Source organism: Dermochelys coriacea, chromosome 22 (genome assembly GCF_009764565.3).
Source record: "Dermochelys coriacea isolate rDerCor1 chromosome 22, rDerCor1.pri.v4, whole genome shotgun sequence".
NCBI lineage: Eukaryota > Metazoa > Chordata > Testudines > Dermochelyidae > Dermochelys > Dermochelys coriacea.
The window spans coordinates 11783484-11809668 of NC_050089.1; the positions used below are offsets into that span (position 1 = coordinate 11783484).

A 26185-nucleotide genomic window follows, 5' to 3' on the forward strand; every position below is an offset into this window, starting at 1 on the left:
CAGAACAACCCGTGCCCTGAAGAGCTTGGAGTCTAAGCAGACAAAACAAAAAAAGGGTGAGAGAAAGGAAGCATTATGGCCTCTGTTTTACAGGTGGGAAATAGAGGCCTCAAGAGATTAAGTGACTTGCCCAAGGTCACCCAGGAAGTGGCAGTCACAAACTGAACCCAGATCTCCAGAACCACGGTCCAATGGGTAAAGACAAGACCCTTCTTCCTGCCTGTTAGCCTTTAAATTATATCACTTTCATAACAATAGTAACATTTTAAGTCTGTTTGTCTTATAGAGAAATACTCAAATCCCATTCCCATGACATACTTGCTTCCATTGTGTAGTAGAGTGAAATGAATTTTTAAAAGGCCACGCATCCTACAGTGAGAGGAGTTTGTCCAGTTCCCCGTAGATCAGCCGAGTGACTAACGTCTGGTGCCTTTTTTGATATGATCATAAACAGTCATCACCTTTGCAGACAGGAAGACCTGTTCAGTCAAGTCACCTCTTTCAAATTACAGAGCAGTATCGAGTCACCTTTGCCACATTTTACATGGGCACAACTGCTGCTTGAAATTAGTGGTAAACTTGGTCCAGGCCACAGTCCTGTTGTCTTTACTTGAGTCTGCAGCATACTCAGTGCAGATGGATGTCTGCAGATCATGTTTAGTTTTGTCATTAAAAAAAATTACCTAGATGTTTCTGCCTTTTATCATACGCCCATATTTTGTTGCCTGGATTGTTACAGGCATTCGTGAAGAGCCTAAGAATTAAAGGCCATAATTCTTCCTAGTATATAGTTCTGTGAGTGTGTCCCCTTTGGGTGAGGGAAGGAACCTTGTTCCCAAGCTCTGACATCCTTCTAATGTCTCCTGGTGCAATTCCTCTTCTCCTAGGGCCTGAACCTCATCTCTGGTCCATCACTTCTCTACCCAGACCCCCCCCCCCAAGACTGCAGTGCCAGGAGCCCCGCTGTAGTAACATGCAGGGGTGCAAACATTCTATATACTGTAGGGTTTGGTGAAACTTTTCCATTGACATTTTTTCCCCCCGTGATGGAAAGCTGGGTTTTTGAACATTTTCATGAAAGGTATCTGCTTTCTTAGACTTTTTTTTTTTAAGCTGACAACTGTAAACCCAAACATTTTTCAGTTTTCAGCCAAAAATTGTTGGCTTTCAAGTAGACCATTAGCATTTGTTTGCTTGTCTGTTCTTTTTACAAAAAGTCTCAATTTTCTGCTGGAATAAAACCCCATTTTCTGACCAGCTCTAGTGTTGCATCTGCTGGTCCTATCTTCCTAAACTCAGTAGACCCATCCCAGCTCTGCAGTAAGTAGGGGTCAGACTGCTGCATGGGGAGCATCCTGATGAAATTTCTGGCATTGCCTCATTCTCTCATTAACACCGTGCAACCATCCCATCCTCCCTCACATTCCATCTCAGAAAAGGCGTGTGATGTAAGATTTTTAGGGCTTTTATTTTCTACATATTTGTACAGTGCCTAATGCAAGAAGATGCTTACCTGTTAACCGCTAGGCACTACCACAATATAAACATTTAATAACTAGTTGGATTTGTATTAACTCTCTTCCTCAGAATTGCATTTTTGTTCTGAATTTGTACAACGCTTAGCAGAATGGGGTCACGATCCATGTCTGGGACTCCTAGGTGCTAGGATAATACAATAAAATAATAATAAATAATTCTGCAACCAAAACAGCTACCGACAGCCTAGCCTGGATTGACTAAACTGTTTATGTGAAGCCGATGGAAATGAATCAGGTCAACCACTTAATTATAATGTTGTATGTAATCTAATTATGTAGGAAAGAAAACAAAGATCCTGTATGTGAACAAAAGCAGTGAGCACACCCTTGTGGTCTATGTATCCACATTTATATCACATATATCTATATATATATCTATATCTATATATATCTATATATATACACACACACATCTTCCAAAACTAGTCTCAGCCAGAGATTATGCAGACAAAGTCTCCTTTGGGGGCAGCATTAGTACAGGATGGGTGTGGGTAAATTCCACCAGGTAAATGTGTATGAAAGAACTGCTGAACCAGGGCACTAAGAATCCAGCAGGATCCAGCTCATAACTTCTGCATTATCTGTCCATGTAATCTTTATTCATTTCTCCAAGTGGCGACCCAACTCCAGGGTTGAAGGATCATGCATTTTAATGCTGGAGGTAAAAATACTCAGGTTTCCAGCTGCTATCTAAATGTACTTGGAGACACATTCAGATTCAAAAACTTCTATTTAAGCCCACTAGCTAATCAACCATGTTACTAATAATGCGTTAAAGGTGGGAATTTCAAAAGTGCCTGCATGATTTAGGAGCACAAGTCCCATTGAAAAACTTACTGAAGTTGGCTTTTCAACGTCAGTGCTGTTTGTTACCTTTTGTAGCTCCCTTATCTTGGGCAGTGAAACTAGGCTAGTCTATTTCACTTTTGCTTCTGGTCAGTTTTACTGCTCCGTTCTCATGAATTAGCACAAGGCTGCACTGTTCAGGTGGCAGATTCTTGCCAGGTAACTATTTGAATACAAACAAAAAGCTGTTTTCATTGACGTTTTATAAAAGACTGAAAATATTTCTGTTCATATTAGGTTTGCAATGAAAACAATCAAAATGTTAGGCCTAGAATACCATAGAGTGTCTCTTTAACAAAGTCCCACATGCAAAGCAGGGGGCTCATTTTTATCAGTCATAGAACCAAGTTCCCCGTATAAAAATATACTGTGGTATTTTAGTTATGGCCTCAAAATACACGAGTTGACAACAGCGTGTCCTGTAGGATTTTAAATTGTTAGGTGTCACCTTTACCAGTACTTTTTATCCACATTGTAGTCTTAAACCCGTAAACACTTTAGGCACTAATCCTGCACCATCAAGGCAGGCTTGGCGACTGCTGTACCTAGTGAAGGTAATGTGTTTCCACACAGGGGTTCTGTAGTGCACTGCTGGGGCCTTATGTTCAGGCCTAGAGCATGCTATTGCAAGAAATCCCATTGACGCTAATGGGACAATTGACAGCAGTAAGGATAGGAAGTATTTGCAGGATAATCCTCCGAGGTTGAGCCATGCAGGCTACAGCAGGGTTTAAATGCAATTGTTAGAGCATAGTTAGAGTGCTGTTTCCTTGACCAGTGTAGAGTTTGTTTTTCCCTAGAGAATCCAGTGGTTAAATAAATGTCCCCTTTGTCTCTTATAGTTCCACGTGTCTAGTAAGGTTCTGGGGGGAAAAATAAAACCATCTTTCCATACTGGTAAGGGAAACTATACAAGGACTCCACTAGCACGAGCCACTAAGAAAATTCTAGCCATATTATGCAATGGGCCATAAGAGGAAAGTTTTCTAGACACATTGACCCGGATTTCTCTTCTGCCTTTTTACCAGTTGTATATAGGTTACTGAAATTAATGGAGTCATATAGTTAGAAGGTACTAGAGAATCGGACCCAAAGATTTATTTGTAAATAATATATCTCCATTCAAGTTAATGGATGAGATCTAGACTTTTATTAATTATTATTATTATTATTGGAGCTGGTTTAAAATTTTCCAGTGAAACTTTTTTCCCCTGACAGAAAATGCCTTTTTGACCAAAATGAACAATTAAAAAAAAAAAGTTTTCATGTTTGATTTTTTTTTTGGTTGTTAAAAAATTACAAATGGACATTTTGGGGAAAAATTTCATTGGAGGGGGAAAACTCTCCACTCTTTATCCCCTTTTTACTTCCAAATATTTTGTTGAAAAAAAAATGAAACCATTCACAGAAAAGTTTGAATGAAACCATTTTTCAAATCAGCTATAGTTATTATTAGAGTTTCTGGTTTTAGGATTCAAACCCAAAAAAAAAAAGAAAAAAAAAAAAAAAAAAAAAGAAAGGCAATGAAGCAGAAAATTACAGAATAAGGTTCTACAAAATATACACAACTGAAATTTCAATGTTTGCAGGATTGAGACCTGTGTGAGGAAGCGACAGAGAAAGATCCATTAATTCATTGTGGGGTACAACCCCAGAATGAAGAGCCTTTTGGGGGCTTTTTAAAACAACATTGAATCAAGGAAAACAATTGTTCAAACCACTAATAAAACAGAATTTTACTTGTAAAAATGTAGCTAGTGTTTGCCTACAAATAACCATCAGACATTAGAAAAAAATAAACAACATTGCAAACCAGAATGTCAATTTACACTTTATGAACCAGATCTTCAACGGTGTTCTGCTGAAGTCATTGCAATGACAACAATTGACACCAGCTGAGGAGCTTGCTCAGGACTTTTGTTGGGATTTTATGGTTCCCAGTAACAACCAAATGAGTCAGATGCCGGGCAGAATCAAGGGTCTTCAATTCGATTCTATTCAACAAGACTTTATTCAATGTGCACAAAGGGAGAGCTCCTGGTACAAAAATCAGCCAAAGTCCCTCCAGCAAGGAGCCCCTCCCATTGCTATTTTATAGCACATGGCAGTTACATAACACAACCCGCTAACCAATCATATTTAACCTCTCTATGTATGGATTTGTTCCTCACATGCTTATACTTCTCCACTCCACATGTTGAGCTCAGCCCCGGCCCCTTGGCCTTTTCTAGAATGTTCCTAGGGTGGTGAGCCACAGCATGCTTCTCTATGCGCAAGTACCTTCTAAATCACTTTTTGTTTAAAATGAACACCCTTCACTTTGTAATGTATTTCATGTCTCAGTTCTACTCTACAAATGAATATCTGCTCCTTTCAGATAGACGAGCTGGGAAATAAGCATTATTTCCCTGTTGATACTCTGTGAAATTTGTTAGATTTTCTATACTTTGGTTTTTAATGAAATTAAACAATACACACACAGGAAAATAAAATCCTCAAATTCACACCTGAGTTCTACAAACTGTCCTCCCAGGGACGGAAGGACAGAGCACAAAGAATGGGAAAGCTATTTACATGTTAATAATTCAGCAAAAATGCTCAGCATGGAGACACACAGACACAACCTTAGGCAGGTCTTGTTGTTTGGTAGCTGACGAGCCCCAATGGATAAACAACAGGGAAGTAAAATAAACACGAGGCAAAATCCTGGGGCAAAACTCCTGTTTGCTTCAAAGGAGCCAGAATTTCACTCATGATGCCTAAGAGTGACAGCCGCCCAGGGAGCAGTGGGGTGAGGATCGGAGCTGAGCAATGACCAAGCAGTGTCTTTACAAATAAGGTGCATTTATTTTAAAGGGGGAAAAAAAAGTAAAGAGGCACCTGGCTCTAAACATTTAAAGAAAGCAAAAAGAGCTTTAGAAAAGGGAGAACTGTTGCGTAGGGAATAAAGTACAATGACATTAAGCTGGGAAGTTGACAGGGTAACAAAGCTCACATCTAGATGCAGGTCTTCGGTGAAATGAACGTGGTCACCTGGGTTCAGTTCCGGGGTTTCTGGGATGTGGGTGTGGTCAGAGACGGCACTGCAGACCCTTCTCACGGCAAGCTCTGAAATGAGCTAGGAGGAGGAGTGCGATATGGAAATCCTTGCCAGGCAAGGCAGAGCATCACAGAGATCCACACGGGTTGGACAGTGTTTGGTGCTGCTGTGGCTAAGTGGGGGATTATTCTGGTTAACACCTGGAGGGGTGTTAAATTTCACTGCTGGAGTTGAGAATCTCCTGTGGGAGGTTCAGTTACAGCCCGAGTCTCTAAACAGTCCAGCTGTGCCGGGCTCCCATAAGCAAGACCCTCCTTCTGCTGCACTTTGAAGGCACCCTCACTCCAAACTTTGCCCCAGAAGTTGGCCCATGGCTAGAAATCAGGGCTCCCTTTGTGCATGATGGAGCAGCAGCCTCAATGGAGAGTGGGTTGATTCCATCGGTACCAAGATCTGAAAAAAAAGGAAACACAGACACAAATGCACCCTTATTTTCCTTTCCCCTGAAATGGGAGCCCATCGTTATTTCATCTGTAGCCCTATGTAGCCGGCAACCGATCCTCTAAACCCAGCAGGGGGCTCAGAGCAAAACTCAGGGTGGGTTGCACTATAACCAAGCCAGTCTTCTCTGAATGACTAAGAAGCATCCACCTTGCTCAGATTTCATGTGTGCGGAGTCACAGGGGCAACGTAAGATCAGATCCTGCCTCGTCGCAGTTGTGTACCAGCGCCAAACAGGTTCCTCCATGATGCAGGAGGCCCAGCAGCTGCTGACACACCCTACATGCTCTGGGTTTGCTTTCTGCTAACTTGTCGCTGATGTCATGAGCAATGTTGGTTAGGAGCAGGAGCAGCAGTGGCTGTGGGGAGGAGAGGACACCAGCAGCAGCACTGAACTTAGCAAAGGGGCACGCGATGAGAAACAGCTAGAAGGGCTTTGCCCCAGAGCATGGGGAATCTGCTGGGGACAGAACAAACAAAACGTTTGGGGATACTTTCCCTCTATCTGCCACCCAGCACTGCTACTGTGAGCAGATGCAGTGGGTTAGTCCCTGGGAGGGCAACTGGGATGCGGAGGACGGGGTCTAAGTAGGAGCAACAGCCAACTAAATCTTCTCCTCTTCCTCTCTCCTTTCCCCCACTGTACCTACCACATACAGAAGGAAAGCATCACAGCCCCTACACCTGCTCACATGCTGAATCTTTGCTAGCAGGACATTTCAAACAAATGTGGCCTTTTCTATAAGTTTGGAAGCAGAAACCAGCCATTCCTCATGGACCCTCAGAGTGAGCATGAAACCACCACAATGGAATGGCCCCATCTAACTTTGTTTTTCTAAAGGCCATCACTATAGTATGCAGCGAGCTCTGAATGTTCTTCTTGAGGGTCCTGTTTGCTCCCCCACGCCCTGGGCATTAATGCCAGGTGGTCCCCATTGCCTTACCCAGAAGGATTGAAGTTGGACGAGTTCATTGTGGCTTTAGAGTGGCTCTGGGATGCACTGGGGCTGCTGGCATGGAGCCCTGTACTGGGGGATGAGGGCCTGCTGGTATTCCCAGGGGAACATGACGATGTTACTGCACGAGAAGAGAGACAAGAATGAGGCTCACCTCTTCTTTCCTACTGGGGAGCAGGTGCATCTGTCCCACTGCTCTTCTTATCCCTTGGCTTGCTGCAATGGCGAATGCACGTTAACTGTGCCCTGATCTGACAAACTAGATACCCCTACACAAGAGGTCGGGGGCATTCTCCCTGCAGAAGAGCACAGCGACTGGAGCACACGGTTCCTCCAGTGTGAGATCTGCCAGGTCTCTGCTGAAGAGATGCCAGAATCTTCCTCCCAGGACACACCCCATGGAGCATGTTCCCAGCCCCAATCTCTCTGCCAGAACTTGAAGGCAGTGGCAAGGCAGGTGGGAGGGAGGCAGCTGCTTTTGGGGATAGAATGGAAGGAAGAAAGAAAGACAGCAGAAGGAATGGGGAGAGATTGGAAGAGAACAGGTGGAAGAGTTTAGAAAGATAAATAAATCCCAGGCTGGGAAGTTGAGTCTTGTTCCAGAGAGACTTGAGCCCCTATTATAATCATCATCATCATCATGCCTAGGAGCCCTAGTCATCGAGCAGGACCCCACTGCGCTAGGCGCTGCACAGATGCAGAACAGACAAACAGTCCCTGCCCCAAAGAACTGACAATCAAAGTATAAGAGGAGAAATAGATAGATCCAGAGCCAGCTCCTCTCAAAGTTCAGGAGTGTTTGGATCCAGGGTTTTGCTCTGGTCCCTTCCATCCCTAAGTAGCAGCATTTGCCTGCGAGGTGACAGGAAACATTCCACCCTGGGGAATTTCCTCTACTTGGCCAGAATGAAGATCTGGATTCTACCATCTGCGCCCCTTGCTGCTGAACTGGCCGTGTCAGGCAGCTAATTACAGTCAGTCCAGGAGCCCATCTAGGATGGGTTGTAAATGTGGCAACACAAGCAGCCTTTGGATCAAATATAAGGTCTAAGTACTGATCGGCAGCAGAGCAAGAGGGAATTTGCTGTCAGTGAAGGAAAGGAGAGAGGCATCAATTCTTGAGCCAGGCTTACCTGTCCCAGGCATGGTGCTGTGCATCGGATTGACTGAGAGGGGGCCCAGGGACCCTGAGGTAGAGACCTGGAAGGGAACAGAAGCCAACAGGGAATTAGTGACACACAGTTATTAATAAGAACATAGATCCCGGAGTGCCATTCCCTTAGTAGTACACACTGTCACGCACTAGCCTGCCATTCCCACAGGAATCCCTTAGTCTACTCTGCACACACCCACACAGATTTCTTATCCAGATACAGTTCAGATTCCCACATGGTTCCATTAGTATTACGATAGAGGCACACCATTCCCCCTGGGCAGCATACTGGACTGTGCATGTGTAGACGCCAATCCCTTCATCCCAGACAAACAAAAACACATGCTCACTCCAGGGGGGGCTCTCAAGCTTTTTCCACAGTGCAGAGCAGATCTCAGACATGTCCTCTCCCATCAGCCGTCCCACGGGGCGGCTCCCCACTCACAGAATGTTGCAGTGGTACTAGAGAGGTTGCTTGCATGGACATGTTATGTTTGGAAAACGTTCACGTATTTTAAGCCGCCTTTCGCATGATAAACGTTCTCTTTTCCAAAAGGCTACAAGCTCCGGGCCTGAGTCTCCGTCACTTACACTGGGGTAACACCATTGACACACCGGTGTTATTCACAGCGACGTACCTCCGTTGGCTTCACTGGAGTTACTCTGGAGTCACACCCGCATAAGTGAAAAGAGAATCAGGCCCACAGGCCCCTCTTCTCTTCGGTTCATCTCCCACTTCTACTGCTTCTGTTTGTCTCAGCTGGAAACCAGGCACAGAACCAGCACCATATAACCAGGCAGCTCGCTATGGATCTCCAGCAAGTGATCCTGGGACCCTTTGCCAACCATAGGTTGGGAACCTCTAATCTAAGGGAAAGATGGGGAGAGGGCAGCCTCCTTCACCAAAGGATGACAAGAGAGTCCTATCTAAGCCGCTACGTTCCACAGAATCTACACACACTGCCACTGTACTAGGACTCCCACTTCCAGCCATAAAAAATCAGACAAGGGAGGCATATAGACAGTCTCCAATAGTGGCCAGCACAGATGCATTTGAGGAAGATGCAAGAAACCCTGCAGTTACAGGATCATCTGTCCCCAGGAAAATTTTTTTCCTAATCCCTAATATTTAAAAGTTGGTTTATGCCCTGAAACATGAGGGTGTTATAAATTATAGCTCAGTGATTTGAGCACTGGCCTGCTATACCCAGGGTTGTGAGTTCAATCCTTGAGGGGGCCATTTAGAGATCTGGGGAAAAAACTGGGGATTGGTCCTGGTTTGAGCAGGGGGTGGGACTAGATGACCTCTTGAGGTCCCTTCCAACCCTGATATTCTATGATCAGTGAATAGCTAATGTGATCATACTTCAGCTAACAAGTTCATGGCAAATCTACTCACAAAAACTATTGCTTTGAATATTTATTGCTTGCAAGTAGCTTGTCCTGCTGTGCAACTGATAACCAAAAGTCACATGGTATTTTGCTGTTCCCTGGCTGGGTGACTCCCAAACCCACCGAGATTTCAAGATGAGACAATCCCTTGTGAATACATAATGACTGCCCCGCCCCCATATGAATCCCCAGCAGCCTTCAGCACTGCAAAACAGACTCCTGCCACTTGAGCTCAGCTCATTAACTGGCAGCAGTATTTGGCTGTTATCCACAACACGCACTCACCACAGATTATAAATACACTACTGAACGAATATTTGTGACGCTTTCTCTTTACATAATCACCCTTTCCAACAAAAATTCACTCATGAAAACATTCAAGGACAGTGAATAAAAGAGGCCAGAAATACAGTCAAAGCGAAGTGAATGAGTGCAGACACTTCTGCAGCAGGATTCACCGGGTAAGGTAGCCAGGCCTATTAGACTGTCGACAAGTTCCAGACCTGCCTTAATAGGAAATCCCTGTGTGCCAAGTCAAAGTCTGCAGTTACTGAGGTGGGCGAAGAAACAGGGAGCATCTTTTATATGCAGTGCCCCCCATACTTGAGAGCAGCTCATGCTCTGTAGCGAGGCCACAAAGGATTGTGCCACCTCCCCCTGGCACTGCCATGCACTCTGAAAAGCAGAGAGCCCTGTCTGCACGTTAGGCTGTTAGTGGTTATAATGCTGCACCGCCAGGCTTGGCGAGGGGCGAAGGAAGCTGCAGTAATGCTTCCTTCTGGTCTCAGATATCTGGTCTCAGATACTCAGCAGTGCACTTACATACATGCTCAAGTCGCACGGAAGTGGCTAAAGCTAAGCACGTGCTTAAACACTTGGCGGAACTGGGGCCAAAGAGGAGAAACATCACTCGAACCTGGTTCGTCTTTGTGGCTTACGGCTTCACTTCCTGGTTGGATGAGAACAGTACCTGGAGCAGTTGTGTTAACTAACATGACATTAAACACGACTTAATGGGCAGTGTCACATAGTCAGGGACTAGCTTTGTTTAACATCCTGTCAGCCGGTCATGGTTTACTCTACGTTTTCCAGTTGTGTTTACCCAATACCAGCTGGTGCCTTGAACAGGACTTGGCTTTGTTTAAATTGACTGCAAAGTCACAATTTAACATCATTTTAGTTGGCATGACTTCCTCAAGGCCGTGCTCTAACACATCCTCATTTTCTAATCCCTTGTGTCTTGCTTCTAGGTGGCCCCTTCCATTCTCCCATCCCTATAAATTCTCCAGCCACCACCACCTAATTCCACAGCAAGAGGGGAAAAGGGATAGACTGGTGGTCTTGTGCTCCACCCACTGTTCCAGAGCAGTTCAGTGTTTCTTCTCAAATGTTCTGCAGTGAGAGGTAAACCACCATTAGTAGGCTCCAGAGTTAACAGCCCACTGAGCGGAATGAAGGCAGTTCTCACCTGTCAAAACTATTGTTGAAAACTCTGTCTCTTTTAGCATTTGAAAGCTTTTCTTTGCAACTGTAAGGACTAGAAACATAGGGCCGGATTTTTAGCTGGTGTAAATCAGCCTATCACTTTACTGATTTATGCCAGCCGGGGGTCTGGTCCTTATTTTTTAAAAAAAGAGACTAAACAATTACATTCTGTGGAGAGGGATGAGGCCATCAGACAAGTGCAGCCTGGCATGCTGAATACCAGCTCAGTCCGTCCCCCCACACAGCAGCATCTCCATCCCTTTCCCCTGGAGATGCTGGGGAATCAGGTGTTGTTAATTCCATCAACAATGCTCTTCCCACTGAGTCAGTGGTAATCAAAGCCCCAGCTAGAGGGAACTGCACTGCAGGAAGTGCAGCTGATGATTCAGTCGAGAGTGCTCCTTTCACTGAATCAGTGCTGAGCCAATGCCCGCTAGGAGCCTCCAGGGTGCTGTTGAAAGTGCCGTATTTTGTGTGCAACTTAAAACTAAAAAAAGGTCAGGCCTGCTTGTTGTCAGGGTACTAGCTCCAGGAGCATTTGGGTAATGGCATTCTGATTACCTAACCCTCCCGCTTTCTGTTTCATCTGTAAAGAGTTTGGGGCCAGGCACACTTCTGTGCCATGCAAATGTACGAGATGATCTGTTGCTGCCTCCTTTTCCTGCAAGCCATGTGTTTCCCTAGCACCCCACTACGCTTGCTGCCTTATGGAAAGTAACCAGTACCCCTGGGTCCACCAGGTCTCACCAGTCTGGAGTTGTAGATGGATGATTTTATGGGGGATGGCACTGGACAGCTGATCCGCTTCTCCTTCTGGCGCCGGTTACAGAACCAAACCCGAACCACTTCCTTTTCCATGGAGAGCTGCTCTGCTATCATGGAGATCTCCTCCGAGCTGGGCTTGGGATTCTGGAAAGAGAGGGCATTAAGTGAACAAAGAAAACCCTATAGAACTCATCTAAAAGGATCAGTGGGCTATATGATCTCCCGCTGTTTGAGTGGCAAGAGGAGAGAAATCTGGACTTGGCTTTTAACTGGGGAGGGGAGAAGATTTGGCTCTCTCTATGGGAAAGGGTAGAGACCTGGTGCACATTTTGAGTCACAGTGGTGTCTAGTGGAGTCAGTGAGGATGCACAGGTGTATGCTCGAAGCATATAAAGCACTGAGCACCCCATTCTAAGAGCCTCCTATCAGTATTGAAGGAGAAGCTGCCACCTAAAGAGAAGCTAGGAAGGAGTCTTGTGGTGAAGGCACCGCACAGGGACTCAAAAGATTTGGGTTCTCCTCTGTAGATCTCCCTCAGACTTCCTGTGTGACCTTGGGTGAGTCACTTAATCTCTCTGATCCTCATTTATAAAACAGGGATAATGAAACCTCCTTCTGCCTGCCCCCTCACTTTGTGGAGGTTAAACTCTCTGGTGCAGAGATGCTCTCTATATGTTTAGACAGCACCTAGCACAAAGGGGCTCCAATCTCAGTTAGGATCTCTAAATAATAAAACAGGAGCTTAACACTAGGATATCGAGCAAGTTTCCCCATTCTAAAGGATGCTTAGAGCAGGAAACTCCATGCTGGCCAAAGTGGGCATGTTCCTGATAATTTGAGAGAGGCTGTCTATTGTTCTTTCACCAGGCCTAAGAGGATAAGTTTGATACAATCAGATTTAGGGCAGGAGGAGGGTAAAAACTGGAGCCCGTTGAAAATTTTCCATCTAAATTGTTTTTTTTTTTTTTTGGAGGAAAATGGCGTTTTTGACTGAATACGTTTGTTGGCAAGACATGTCTGCTTTCTGCGCCAAATTCTGATCTTTCTTTGAAAATCTGAATGTTCTAAAATTGAGACGTTTTGATTGTAAAATGTCACCATGGTGCCACATGGGCACTGTAGGTCAGGTGCCTTGTGCTCCTATCCTCCTTTATGGGCTGATCTCCCCAGCTGGAATTTCATCTCCCATGATGTACCATAAGATGGCCATAATACCATGGTGCATCATAGGAGATGCAGTCCAACAGGGAGCTCAGCCTATCAAGGAATCCTGAGAGTTGAGGCACACAAACTAGAACTTCCATGATGCCCTGTGGTAGTACTTGAAAATTAAAATATTTTGATTTTTTGCCAAAAACTCAAAATTGTCTGTGGAACAAAATACCATTTTCCAAACAGCTCTAGTAAAATCTTCTTCTCTCTCTTCCGAAGTAGATATCTAGCTGATAAATGAGATAATTTTTGGTTTGTTGGCAATTCTAAAAAATTGGGGGGAAAATCATTTTGGGTCAAACCAAAACTGATTTTTTTGAGAATTTTTGACAAATCAAAGAAATTGAATCATTTATTTCAATCTGAAATGAAACATTGCGCTGTTTGATGTCGAGCATCTTACATTTTGAAAAAATTTACAATAAAATGAAAGGAAATTTCTAAATGAAAAGTAATTTCTGATCAAAAAATTAAAAGCTTAGCATTTAAAAAAAAGTCAAAATTAAGCATTTATATTTTTTTATTTAGTTTTAAACCCAAACAATCTGCTGAAATTGATAGCATTTGTGAAATATTTTGGTGTTCCCAAACCTGCCTTTTTCAAGAAGTAAAGTTTCCAAGAAAAAAAAAAATGAAAGAAAAAAGCAAATGGCTCTTAGCTTAAGAACTAGCAGGACTTTCTGGGTGGGAAATAGAGCTCACAACATGTGGTAAGATTTTCCCCTCACAACTTGAAATCTCTTCTCCAGCGTGGAACGAATGTTGGTCTCGATGCTGGTGCGTTTCTTCCTCTTCCGCCCAAACATCTCGCTCACTGAAGGGTAGGAATTAGGGGTACTCACAGAGGAGTCCAAAGGAGTGGATTCTGGGGGAAAAGAAGGAACAAAGAACGATTTGGCAGCAGATATGTTCATGTTGAGAGGGTGTTTTCTCTGAAGCTGACCACCTGTGACAACCTGCTGTCCTTGTAACTGAAAAGGTCAAGAGTTTGTCCATGCCCATGGGCCAAAAATGATCAATTAAAGTCTGTGAAAGGGCCATGCCAGAATCCTGAGTGTTGGCAGCAAATGTACTGAACATATGCCAGATAGTCTTAAGGACCTAGCTAAAGATCACCCCATGTGGTGCTAGGTCTCCTTGGGGTTTGCCACAATGATCATGAAGATTTACTCATGATTTATTGATTGATTGAGTTTTGCTCCTGAAAATTGGCTTAGAACCGCTGCCCCTCCCAAAACACGTAAAAGATCCTGGTTCAGAATACTATATAGGAACCCCTGCTTCCCCAGCGGTAACACTTTTAACATTGCCCAAAATAGCCCCAAATCCCAGCTTCAACTGGGGCTGGCCAGGAAAGGTGGAGTGAACGTTTTCCCCCAAATATTGTTTTCCACCTTTTTGATGATGTTTCCCAACCAGCCCCATTGAGCGCCAAGTTTTCAACTGTCGTAAACTGGTGTCACTCCAGTGACTTCAATGGCACGATGCCGATTGACACCAGCTGGGGATCGGGCTGGGCGTTGTGCCTCATGTTGCTGAGACAGTCCCTGTTGCAATAAAGTCAGCTGAATGTGTCCAGGTCACCACGGGATGGGATGTCACAGTTGCTCAAGTATATGTTTCAGAGTAGCAGCCGTGTTAGTCTGTATTCGCAAAAAGAAAAGGAGTACTTGTGGCACCTTAGAGACTAACAAATTTATTAGAGCATAAGCTTTCGTGAGCTACAGTGAGCTGTAGCTCACGAAAGCTTATGCTCTAATAAATTTGTTAGTCTCTAAGGTGCCACAAGTACTCCTTTTCTTTTTTCAAGTATATGTGGCTACAGTGCCCCTGAGTGGCTTTGCAGTCTATAAAGGATACATACCAGAGGATTGCTGTGCTACAGGTAATAAGGATGTCTCTCAATAATAAATATCTAGCTCTCATAATCATGGTTCATCAGCAGATCTCAGGGCACTTTCTAAAGGAGATACGTCTCAATATCCCCCATTTAGATATGGGGAAACCGAGGCAGAAAGTAGCAAAGTGACTTGCCCAAGGTTACCCAGCAGAATAGCCAGGAAAAGAACTGAAAATCTCTTGAGTCTGAGGGCTACATGCTCTCCAAAAAGCAAACTACTTCTCAAGTGGCTGAGCCATATGTTTCTGGAATAATGGGACGCCCTGTTTGTGTAGCTTGCAACCCCATGATAACCGGCGATGGATTCTGTGACCCTGCCCTTCTCCCTGCAAGTATATCCCTGGTGAGTGTGTGTTACAAGTCCCCCTTGGTGCCCAATTCCCAGAGGATAGTAGTCTGTCGCTGCCCCAGTCTGGGAGCTTTAACTTGAGCTGTAGCAGCTTGTCTTTTTAGCTATGGAGATCCCTGGTTCAATCCACGCTTTGTTGGCCAAGAGGCAGCCTTCACACAAGCACGGCATTGTGTCCTACCTGCATCGCTCAGCCACTTCTCCAGCAGGGGCTTGAGCTTGCACATGTTTTTAAAGCTCAGGTTGAGAGCCTCAAAGCGGGAAATGGTGGTCTGGCTGAAATCGTTGCCGTACAGCTTACCCATGGCCAGTCCAACGTCACCCTGCCGGGGGGATCGGAATAAAAAGATTAGCTGAGAAAACCCACTTGCAGCTCCCCACCGTGTTGTTAATTCACTCCCAGGTAACTTCTACTCTAACAGCAAACCAGCTTCCTCATCCAGTCTCTTCTACCACTAGGGATAGACTCCCAGAGCCTTCCTACACCCCAGTATGCACCAAAGAGGCTGCAGGTAAATCATTATGCTTGGTTTGAGGTTACAGGTAATGCATCTTCAAGAAGGGTTTGTTCATCCATTGTTCATCTTGCTTTCAAGGTGGTGTTCCCATAAAGTGCACATCTGTACAACTCCCCTCCCCGCCCATATCTGCATCAAGCCCTCCCTTCTATACCCACATCTGCACCCAACCCTGCCCCTCCTCTCCATGCCCACATCCATATCCAATCCCCCCCACCTTTTGTATCTCACTATTAAACCACTCATCACGAGACTGCCTTTTACCCCTCACCTGGGTGAACCCTAGTTTGATTCGCCTCTGTTTGAAAGTCTTAGCAAACTTCTCTAGCTCCTCCAGGTCACTGGGTTCGTCTGATACGGCTGAAGACAGCATGTGTTTTGCAACTTGCAAGTGCTGTGGCACCTCCAGATGGGGCTCTAAAGACGGCCCAGGGAGCCCTGATCGTCCCACTGCCTGTTAAAAACAAAACCCACAGTCACAACCACGGAAAAGCCACAGGATTTTCTGCACTGGCCTGCCATAACAAACGTTGCTTGGCGTGGCTGTGTGCTGTTAAACAGCTGCCACATCCCACTGCTGAGGAGTAGGCATGTCAGTGGTGGGCCAAATGATCCTTCCAGAGGAGTGTGGGATGAAAAGGGTAAGTTGTTTTAGGGGAGGTGGGCTCAGCGTTCAGGATGTAGGTTGGGCTGCTAGAAAAAGGCTGTAAAACAAAACCTAGGTCAGTAATGGGGAGCTGGCATTCATTGAGGGTAACAGCGATAAAATAACAGCAAATATGTGGAGTGAAGGGTGGGTATTTAAAAACAAACGGATGAACCCTTGACTCATCTGATCAGCCTCAAAAATCAAGAGAGCAGCTGTTTGAGTTACTAAGAAGGGCAAAGCCGGGGGTGTCTCTGCACAGCCTTGTGGTTTGGCTTGTGAATTTCCAACCCCTGGATGGTCTAACTTTGCATCCCATCTGAGCCCCCCAAATCCCGGCATGGCATGGGAAAAAAGGAAGATAAAAAGGTTTCTACGTCAGGGTTCTGCTTGATGCATGGGGGCGCAGGCCTGGAAAGTATTCTGTTTGCCTGATGAGCACAGGAAGATTTTTGGCACCCCATGGAGGGTCACCTATGGAATTCCATTGCCTGCACAGAGAAATGACCAACCAGAACCTGTACCTCCTCAAGAGCACTGTCTCTGCATAATCCCTCTGAAGGGCGTAGAGACTTGAAGGATCTGAAAGAGCAGCTGGGAGGGGCAAGTGGCTCTCTCCAAACGGTGCCAGAAACTCAGGACACAGGTGCCAAGAGCTGACAAGCAGGAATGAACAGAGGCCACCACAAATGCAAACAAGTCATTAAAAGCAGATGCAGATCGGAAAGGCTTCGGAGGTTACCACTATTGTTTACATAGCACTTGCATGGGGCCAGGTGCTTTACAAGGCCGTAAAAGACACTGACCTTGCCCGAGGAGCTTTATGATCTATGCAGGAAGCAAACACATGCAGGGGACAAGGAAGGGAGGCAACACACTGCAGTGGGAATGGAGTTATGAAGCTGCAGCTACAATTGAGATTTGACGGGGGCGTTACAAGTGCTGTGGATTGGGTGCAGGTGGTGGGGGGAATAGGAACTTGCTGGCTTCTTTGAAGAATGACATTTCACTGAGCCAAAGGCAAGCCAAGGGCTTCCTGGCCTAGGGAGTGGTTTGGAAGGGGTTGGAGAAGGAGATGGGAAGATGGGAAGCTTGAGTGGAACAATAAGTCCACAATCACAAACCAGCACCCACCAAGTGGCACGGATCTTCCCCCTTGCTAGCAGCCTCAATCAAGGTTGGAATGAGCTATGGAAATGGAACCCCTTTCTTGCCTCTCCTCTCTCGCAGGGGGAGGCAGGTTCACAGATGAGCATGAAACCCTGCAGCCTGGGCTGCAGTCCACTTCCTTGGCGCAAATCGGCTGCGGATCCTGGCTAGCTGTTGATGTGATGCCCAGAATCAATTTGATCCTGCTTCCAGCGGAGGTAGCCAGAAGGTAGTTTACCTGTGATGCTAGGCTGGGTCCAGGCTGCGAGAGGACGAGGCTGCTCTGTTGCTGGGGAAAGGAGAGAATGTTTGGTTGCAAAGCTGAGGAGAGAGGAAGAGAGAGATTCGATTAGACTGGCCTCGCCTTAAATATCTAGACAGCTCTATGTCACACAGCACTGCTGGGCTTTGGAGCCTACAGTGCCAAAAGAGGAGATATGCTGAACCTTCTATGGGACTTGGCACACTGTCTGGCAGGCAAGACATACACTGTCTCCAGAGACAGAAAAGCACTTAAGCAGTGAAAGAATGTGCTTAAATCCCACTGAAATCAATGGGGCTTATGCACATGCTTGAGCACTTTAGTGAACTGGGGCCTAATTGTTTGTACTAGTGCAGACAGACATTTTCTTAATCTGATGGGCACAATAGTCCCCTGATGTGTCCTGTGATATTTGTAAAACAATGCAACCGACCTGTTATGTAGAGCTTTTTAATCCATAGATCTCCAAGGTAAACATCATCTCCATTTCACAGATGGGGGAACTGCATAGCATCATAGGTGTGCATAGCTTTTTGGTATCTGTGCTTAGGTACTACGGGGCGGGGGGGTGGAACCTAGTACTGTTCATTAGTTAGCAGTAGATTTCTGTGCTTTCAAACTTGGGGTATGTGTTGGGGGGTTGTTACCTGAGCACACCACAGTTGAATCACTGCTGGATCTTGGTATTTTACCCTACCAGGCCCTGTTAATTATTCTGACTCATCACATCACATCTAAAATCTGACCGAGCTCTGTTGCATTTATTGGGCCTAAATATTTACCCTAACTGTAAGCTCAATTGTAAAAAGTTTAAAAGGTGTTGCAATAACTTATCTTTTTTTTGCCTTCTTGGGAATTAACCATGGAAAGTAGGTCAAGAAAGAATGTTTTGAACAGGTGCAGGAGAAAACCAGATGCAGAGACCAAATTAGTCCAAGCAGAAAAATGTCTACTGATAAGATTCAAGGTTGAGGTTGGACTTAAACAAGATGACGTGAGTCTGGAAATTAATGGATCAAAATTGGAGTGGCAGACACTAGGTCTAATTGATGGACATAATAATGAGGGGATGAATTATGCCTCCCACTTTTCCCCCTTTTTGGGGTTCTTCAAAGGAGACTTCGGACTCTCTTTTCATCAAAGGTCGTTAAAAAATGAGAGACACTGCCTTCCGAAGGAGAGTGACCAACACGTTTTGATTAAGTTTGTTTCACAGAATTACTTAATTTCAGTGCCAGTATAAATGTTTTTTGATTTTTTTGTTCTCTCTTATGTTTGGTCAATAAACTTTCAAAAGAATCTTTTAGGATGAAAGCTTTTGGGTGCTTGCCAAGAAATGGAGTAAACCAGGGCCTCTGTAGAAAATCCCCCGAACCTTTGTATCACTCTTTTAAATGTCGGACAGCGAAAGAGTTGAGGGCACCTTTAACTCTTTTGACTCTTGAGATTAATACAATAGCTCCTTCGGACAGAGACTTAGTCCTTTTCTTTGACCATTAAAGTACCCGGCTCATTTTGGGCTCTGCATAAATCATAATACTGTCTTGCAGAAATCAGATGATAAGCATAGCTGTACTTTGCTCTTTTACCATGCTTATTACCTCCATGGTGCTATAACAACCTTAACTAATTCATAAAACAAAGCTCCGTGGCTTCCGGAAACTGGAGGAGACTCACTGCATTGACTGTCTTCCTGGAATTTAAATCAGGTGCTTGACATTTAGATTTATAAAATGTACACCATGGAAAGAATAATCTGATTGGCTCTGATTGTGCATGTCTCCAGAATAATCACACGCTGGTTGAGGTTTATTCACGATTGTTGTGAAAGCAAAACACATTCCTTCCCTCCACCAGCCAGAAAAATAAAAACTTGTAATGAGGAGGGAAATTGTACCAGAGATGCAGGCTTGTCAGGGAGTTAAAGTTAGGGCCTTGATTCAGAAATCACTGGGTGAAATCCTCTGGCCTGTATTATGGAGGAGGTCCGAATAGATAATCATAATGGTCTCTTCTGGCCTTAAGTTATATGAACCTATGAGTCCAACATATCAGGACCCAAGAAATCTTCCATACTTTTCTCACATTTACACTCAGAGTGCTGCTTTCCAGCATGATGCTTTTCCTGTCGCACATGAGTGTGTTGGTACTGACAGCCAACGGTTCAGTGATAGATGATTCCGATCCTATCTGTTCAGGATAATTAGTTTAGTAGATTATTGTTACATGTATAGCAAGTCATTTTTGATATATTACTCAGTAGCGCTTGGCAGAGATAACGGCTTAAGAGCCATCAGCGCTAGACGGACTGTCCACTCAGGATCGCGTGATTTAAAGTATCCATGGCCCAAATCCTGCAATCTGGTTCATACAAGGGGACCTTTAAGATTGTCGAAGTCAAAAGGTTACTCAGCATGGGTATGAGGCTCCATCTACGTAGATCAGATTGTAGCCTTGGGACCTACGTTTGTCCTTTCATGACCAACACTGGCCCAAGCCATGTGTAATGCACATGTATTTTTTAAAAGTTTACCTCTAAAAAGAATATACTGAAGATAGAAGCTAGAGCAGGTTCCCCATAAGGATGGGGCTCCTGGGTGTTTCCATGTCATCCTACCTGAGACTAACCCAACCAGATGCAGTGCTGATTTCAACTGAGAGAGGCATTTCTCTGAGGCATGCCTGAGATCAGTGCACACAACCCCTTGGTAAAAAGAAAAGGAGTACTTGTAGCACCTTAGAGACTAACAAATTTATTTTGTGAGCTACAGCTCACTTCATTGGATGCATTCTGCTGTAGCTCACGAAAGCTTATGATCAAATAAATTTGTTAGTCTCTAAGGTGCCACAAGTACTCCTTTTCTTTTTGCGAATACAGACTAACACAGCTGCTACTCTGAAACCCCTTGGTGGTGCTACTGCTGCACAGAAGTACAGCTGATAGAGCACCTCCCCAGCTGCGTAGCCCGAGAGGGGAGAATTTGGTCACCAGAGTGGTTTAGTTTAGTTTGCATTTTGGTTGGAGCAGCTGCCTGGCTTCAGGCACAACAGGGGAGGGAGCTGTCATGCAGGAGAGAGGGCAAAGGGAAAAGCTTTGGCAATACAGAAGGGCATGGTCAGTAACAACGGGAGCAAGACAGTGAACCCCAGTTTCCACTCCTGGTCACCACGGCCTTGATCTGGAGTGACTCTCCTGATGTCAGTGGATCGATGCCACTGAGAGATCAATGCCTAGTCCTGGATATCACCAGCTCATCTACTCCAGGCTCAGGGGGCTGGTTCTTGAATCGCTCTGTGTACCTGCCTGTGACTCCACCTGTATCAAGGGCACTGCATTAATTATTTTAGTGAGCCCTCTATGGCTATTACCTTGTTGCCCAGCTTGGGCCTGAGAGAGCAGGAACTGAGGGACTGATTGCATAGGACCGGGCACCAGTACAAGCTGCTGCAGCGTGTGAAGAGAACTCATATCCTAACAAAGAAACAATGCAGATCAGATGCATCTGCAATGCACACCAGATGCATCTGCAATGCACACAGCACCCAAACCTTTCCCCAATTCCCTCCCCTCTGTAAGTAGCACTTAAACACCCCCGTCACCCTCTCTGCCCCCACTTCCGCCTTCAACTGCAATAGACTGCAACTCAGGTAACCTCGCCCCTGCCCCCCCCCCAAACACTACAGAACTAGAGCTGCTCCCACATTTTTCACCCAAACCTTTTCCAACACTAGCTTTTTGCTTAAATGGATTTTTTCCTTTTTTGTCAAAAAAGCAAACCCCCAAACTGTCAATTTCTCTTTTTTGTCTATTGACATTTTCAGTTTAAAAGTGAAACATTTTGGTTTTCAGTTGCCAAAAAACAAAACAAAAACAAAAACAAAACAAAAAAAAACACAATTAAAAAAATCGCTGGGGGAGGAGGGCATTTCAGGTTTTTGACAACAACTCAGAAAATGTCAGAAAAAAATTAAAGAAAAATAAACAAACTCAAAAATTCAATTTTGCATGGAAACCAAACCCTCATTTCCTGACTGGCTCAAGCACAACATTTCCCGATTATACCACCATGGGTCCCAGCTCTGACTCCTTGTGTGACTTTACAGACAGGAGGCTGGATTTGGGGTGAAATTCAAAGGTCTATGCACCAGCTAAGCCCATAAGGGTCAGATAACCAAGTCCTTGGCACTCACAATTGGGATCAGAATTTCAAAGGAGCTCAGCAGCCAATGTGCGCCCAGTGTGATGAGCTCTAAAATCTGGCCCCTGTTTTGAGCATTGTGGGACCATAAGTGGTGCCTACGCCTTGGGCAAGGGCTCTGCTCAGGGGTGAATTTCACCCTTTCATCTTAGGTGCAAGCATAAGGGAGGAGATTTTAAAAGGCACAAACAACATTTGGGCATCTAACTCCCATTGGAAGTTAATGGGAGTTAGATGCCTAACTGCTCTTTGGGCCTTCAAAAAATCTCCTCCAAGGAATACATTTCGTCTCTGGTCTAACTCGACCCAAGTCAGTTGAGTGACTCTAGGGATGAACCTGATCTTTGCAAAGCGAATTGAAGCAGGATTCACAGTTTCTAACTCTGGAAGCCTTCTCCATTGCCATTCCAGCACCTCTTTAAAGTGGCTTTCAAGCAATGAATGCTCCAGAACTGGTGCCACAAAGGACTCCTGGAGTTCTTGAGGCTGCTAAGCCACTTACCCCGGCAATTTGGCTTCCAGGCATCATTGATGATCCTTGTCCTAGGTGGCCTGATCTAGGCTGTACCGGAGATTGCAAGGAATCACCGAGGTCTTCTGTTTTAATCTGCAGGGGAGAGGAGACCAGCTGCATCAGCAGGAAGCATGCACAGATTATGAGGAGTCAGAGCAAGGTGGAAGACTCAGGAATTTAGCAGGCTTGGAGTTTGGGGCACCTGGGGAAGATCCTCTTTATTGTACCTGTGCTCAGCATCACACCAACACTGAAGTCTAGTAATGAGAGTCGGGACTCCTGGGTTCCATCCCCAGCTCTGCAGCAACATCTGTGAATTTGGACAAGTCACTTCCCCACTCTGCTTCAGTGTCCCCACCTGCAAAGTGGCGTAAGTCTACTGACCCACTTCACCAAGGGGAGGGGGTGAGGTGTCCTTAATTAAAGGCACTCTAATTAAAGCGCTTAAGTCCCGCTGACTTTAATGCTGCTTCGAGTCAAGCACATGCTTAAGTGGTCTGCTGAATCAAGGCTCTGAAACATTTTGTGGATCTTGGAAGAAAAGCAAAGTATTATAACAGGTAATGCATGGAAATTGGTGGGGTGGCTAAGTCACTAGTCCCCTTTCTAGGAACTGCTTCAGGTGCACTCCACTGCATTTCTGGCTACAGGGCATCTCTCTGCTGTGGCAGAGGTGGCCATGAGGGTGCGAAGAACAGAGAGGAGAAGAACAGGCGGTGATAAGTTTAAAGCACATGAAAACCAGTACCATTTAGGAATGGCTGCCAGCCTTGAAAGTTCACTCGTCCCGGCACTAAATCTACTTCACCACTGGTGATAATGGGCAAACAAATACTATTTGACTTGCCTAGCAAAGGAAAACAAAGTTATTTGCCCAGAGCCAAGCAGGTGAGCAGCATTTTGCACACTGTATTGGAGTCAGCCCTGGAACCACTTGCCCTACTTTGAAGTTCAGGCAAGACTCAAATCCAGATTTCTAAGACAGGAAAAATTCACCAGGGATCAGAACTGGAGCTTTGAGTTTGTTCGGTTCATTGGTCTCCAAGTTACTTTTTATTCTTTCTGCTCTAAAACAAGGCAAAACACGTTGCTTCTTGTTGCATTGGGTGTAATTTATCACTGGGACATGGCGCCCCCATGGGATGGATAATAGGATTTTGGAGAACAAAGGAATGCTCACACGTAACTGTGGCAGGCTGAGTGGAATCGGTGCAACATCAGGTTAGGGTCTTGCTCATCCTCAACTGGGAGGACTGTATCCCGCATTTGTAGGGAGCAGAAAGAACTTTTTGGCCTAATCGAATACGTCTTTTCCTGAAAGGGATCAAAGTGGCAAAATTCTGATCCAAAGCCAAACCTTTGAGGATTTGGTTCTGAGGTTCTAGTTTGGGTCTTTTCAAGAGACAGTCCTGATCCAGGTCTAATTTTTCCCAATGTCATGAAAATCCTATGCTCTGGTTTGGGATTGTGGACTCTGTCTTAGAATCTGGGATGGCTCTTGCTACCAGGGGTAGTTAATGACAGAATCCAAGATCACTGAAGAGACAAAACCTTTTAATTCTCCAGTATCCTGAGATGCTAGAGCAGAGAGTGAGTAATATAGCCTCCTACCAGGAGAGAGAGACAAGAAACTTAGGTTTTCCCACAAACAATGAGCAAAGCATGCATTTTTCAGTCAAGATGGCTTTTGTTACAGATTGAGGAAAAACAACTAAGAAAGAACAAATATAAGAGAGTCTCTATGAGAGAGAGAGAGAGAGAGAGAGAGAGAGAAAACAATCTCTCTTTCTCACTCTGAACTGAAGCAAAGAAAGGAAGCTGCCCCCGTAAAGATTAATTTACACATTTAAAGGTGTAGTACACAAAAACCAGAATTATGACATCTCTTTTCAGCAACATGCTATAGCTTTATACACTGTATAAGCTTACTGTGCAATATTAACCCCTTCCAAAGACAGCTGAGAATTCTAGTTCTTCCCCACCTCTCAGGAGGGAGTGCTCTTCTACTTGACAGATGGTAAAACCTTTTGATCACTACCGATCTGGGCAGTGTTGGAGTTGGTGACCATTAAACGAAAGGCCCTATGGAATACATCATTTCCTCTCCTCTGAGCCCATCACTCCACTTCAACCCTTTCCATCCTCTCCAAGTTCTTTCCCTTCTGAAGATAGATTTACCAGAAACAACCACATGTTTTTTTTTAAAAAAAGTTACCCCTACTTGCAATTGTTACAATTAAAGATCCAGCAAATTGCCAAGGGATTCATGTGTCTGTGGCTCACGTGACTCAGGAATCCGAATCCAAACAGCCACCAACAGAAAAGTGACCGTGCCCACATCAAGACAGAGGTGCTTTCTTCTGCCTGAACCTAATCGGAGCTGAGCATTCAAGAACCACAAGCCATTTCCAAACTGAAATCAATTTTTACAGCTGCCAAACGGAATGATTTGGAAGCGTTCCAGAAAGAAAAGGGTGCGTAGCTGTATCACAACACGTGAGATCCAGAGGTGGGTTTGGCAAAAAAAACAAAAAAACCCCAAAAAACAAAAAAAACAACAACCTGGTTCCCAATTTAGAAAACAACATCTCCAACAGCTTGTCCCCCACTTCCTGGAATTCGCCAGCTTTCTCCAGAGAAGATGGGAGGCACCCTGGGTGTAATTAACCAACTCTTCTCCATTGCATCTATTTCATTAGTGTTAGACTCAAATTTACTCCATCCCTCCCCCGCATACTGGCTGCTTCCTATCTGTTTACTGCTGTATGTTTGGGATGTATCCAAGTCACAAATTTGGGGTGTTTATGCAGATCCTTCCGTCTTTGGTTCATCCAGAGAAAGCTTTACAGGATTTCCAATCCCAAGCATTCAACAACTGCGAGTCAGTCTGCTATCATGAGATTTTTTAAAATAATATTTTTTTCCCTTCTGGTTTCTGAGTGCACCTAGGCCATGTTTTCAAGCCTTTTCACCAGACCAAGAGGGACAGAATTTTACCTTTTTAAAAAAGAAAGCAGAGATTCTCACATAATCACCTGACTCCAGAAGCTAGGACTTTCTGAAACATCAGCAACTATAAAGGATATCCATGATAAAAGTTAGTGTCTCAGCTCTTGTGATTTTAAGCTAGAGAGCAAAATGAAGGTCAGATTGTGCTGAGTTTCTCTGGGGTCTCGTACGGAGGTCAAGGTAGACTGGGACAAGTGAACAGAAGGGCTGCAAGGAGACGGCAGGTTTCCTCCTCTCCTGTGTTAAATTCAGGGAAATTATGCAATCTGCCTCGGTAAAAATGCAATTGCAGATTGCACAGCAAACTATTAGGAACATACTCATTGTGCCCCGACCCAGGGAGAGACTCCTGCAGGGGGATGAAACAAAATGACATGCCACAAACAACAAATACTATTGATACATAGATCATACATACCGGGAGGAGGGACTAGAACTCTAGACCTTCATCTGCAAAACCATAGGCATCTACCAACTGAGCTAAAGGAGATGTTCTAAGACTAGCAAAATAGTAGGGTAATTATCCTCTTGGTGATCCCCTAGAGGGTGTCATAAATACATCACATGAAGTTACTGCATTAAAGGATTACTGAGGTGCAGAAAAGGAATTGCTCTTGCAAATCTAATCTAGATGTTCTCCTTATCTTGACATAGTTTGTTTTGGGGCCTCTGACCCCAAGTAAAAAGCAAATGGAGAGCAAGCTAGTTTAAAGGAAGTCCCTTCCCTCATTGACTTGTTGGTCCCTTCACT

General features: G+C 44.8%; 1 protein-coding gene across 2 annotated transcripts in view; it reads right to left on the minus strand.

The window, feature by feature from the left end:
* Positions 1–4307: 4307 nt before the first annotated feature.
* The window catches only part of POU2F3 (POU class 2 homeobox 3), a 66318-nt gene continuing 44440 nt past the window's right edge, over positions 4308–26185 (minus strand). For both annotated transcript variants that reach the window (XM_043500953.1, XM_038380684.2), the window contains exons 5-14: positions 22414–22518; positions 21082–21184; positions 17689–17771; positions 15927–16109; positions 15319–15460; positions 13617–13753; positions 11659–11820; positions 8015–8081; positions 6870–7002; positions 4308–5877 (exon numbers count right to left, since the gene is read on the minus strand). In XM_043500953.1, the coding sequence (XP_043356888.1) occupies positions 5841–5877; positions 6870–7002; positions 8015–8081; positions 11659–11820; positions 13617–13753; positions 15319–15460; positions 15927–16109; positions 17689–17771; positions 21082–21184; positions 22414–22518 (1152 nt within the window). In that variant the 3' untranslated portion in view covers positions 4308–5840. The remainder of the gene's footprint in view (positions 5878–6869; positions 7003–8014; positions 8082–11658; positions 11821–13616; positions 13754–15318; positions 15461–15926; positions 16110–17688; positions 17772–21081; positions 21185–22413; positions 22519–26185) is intronic.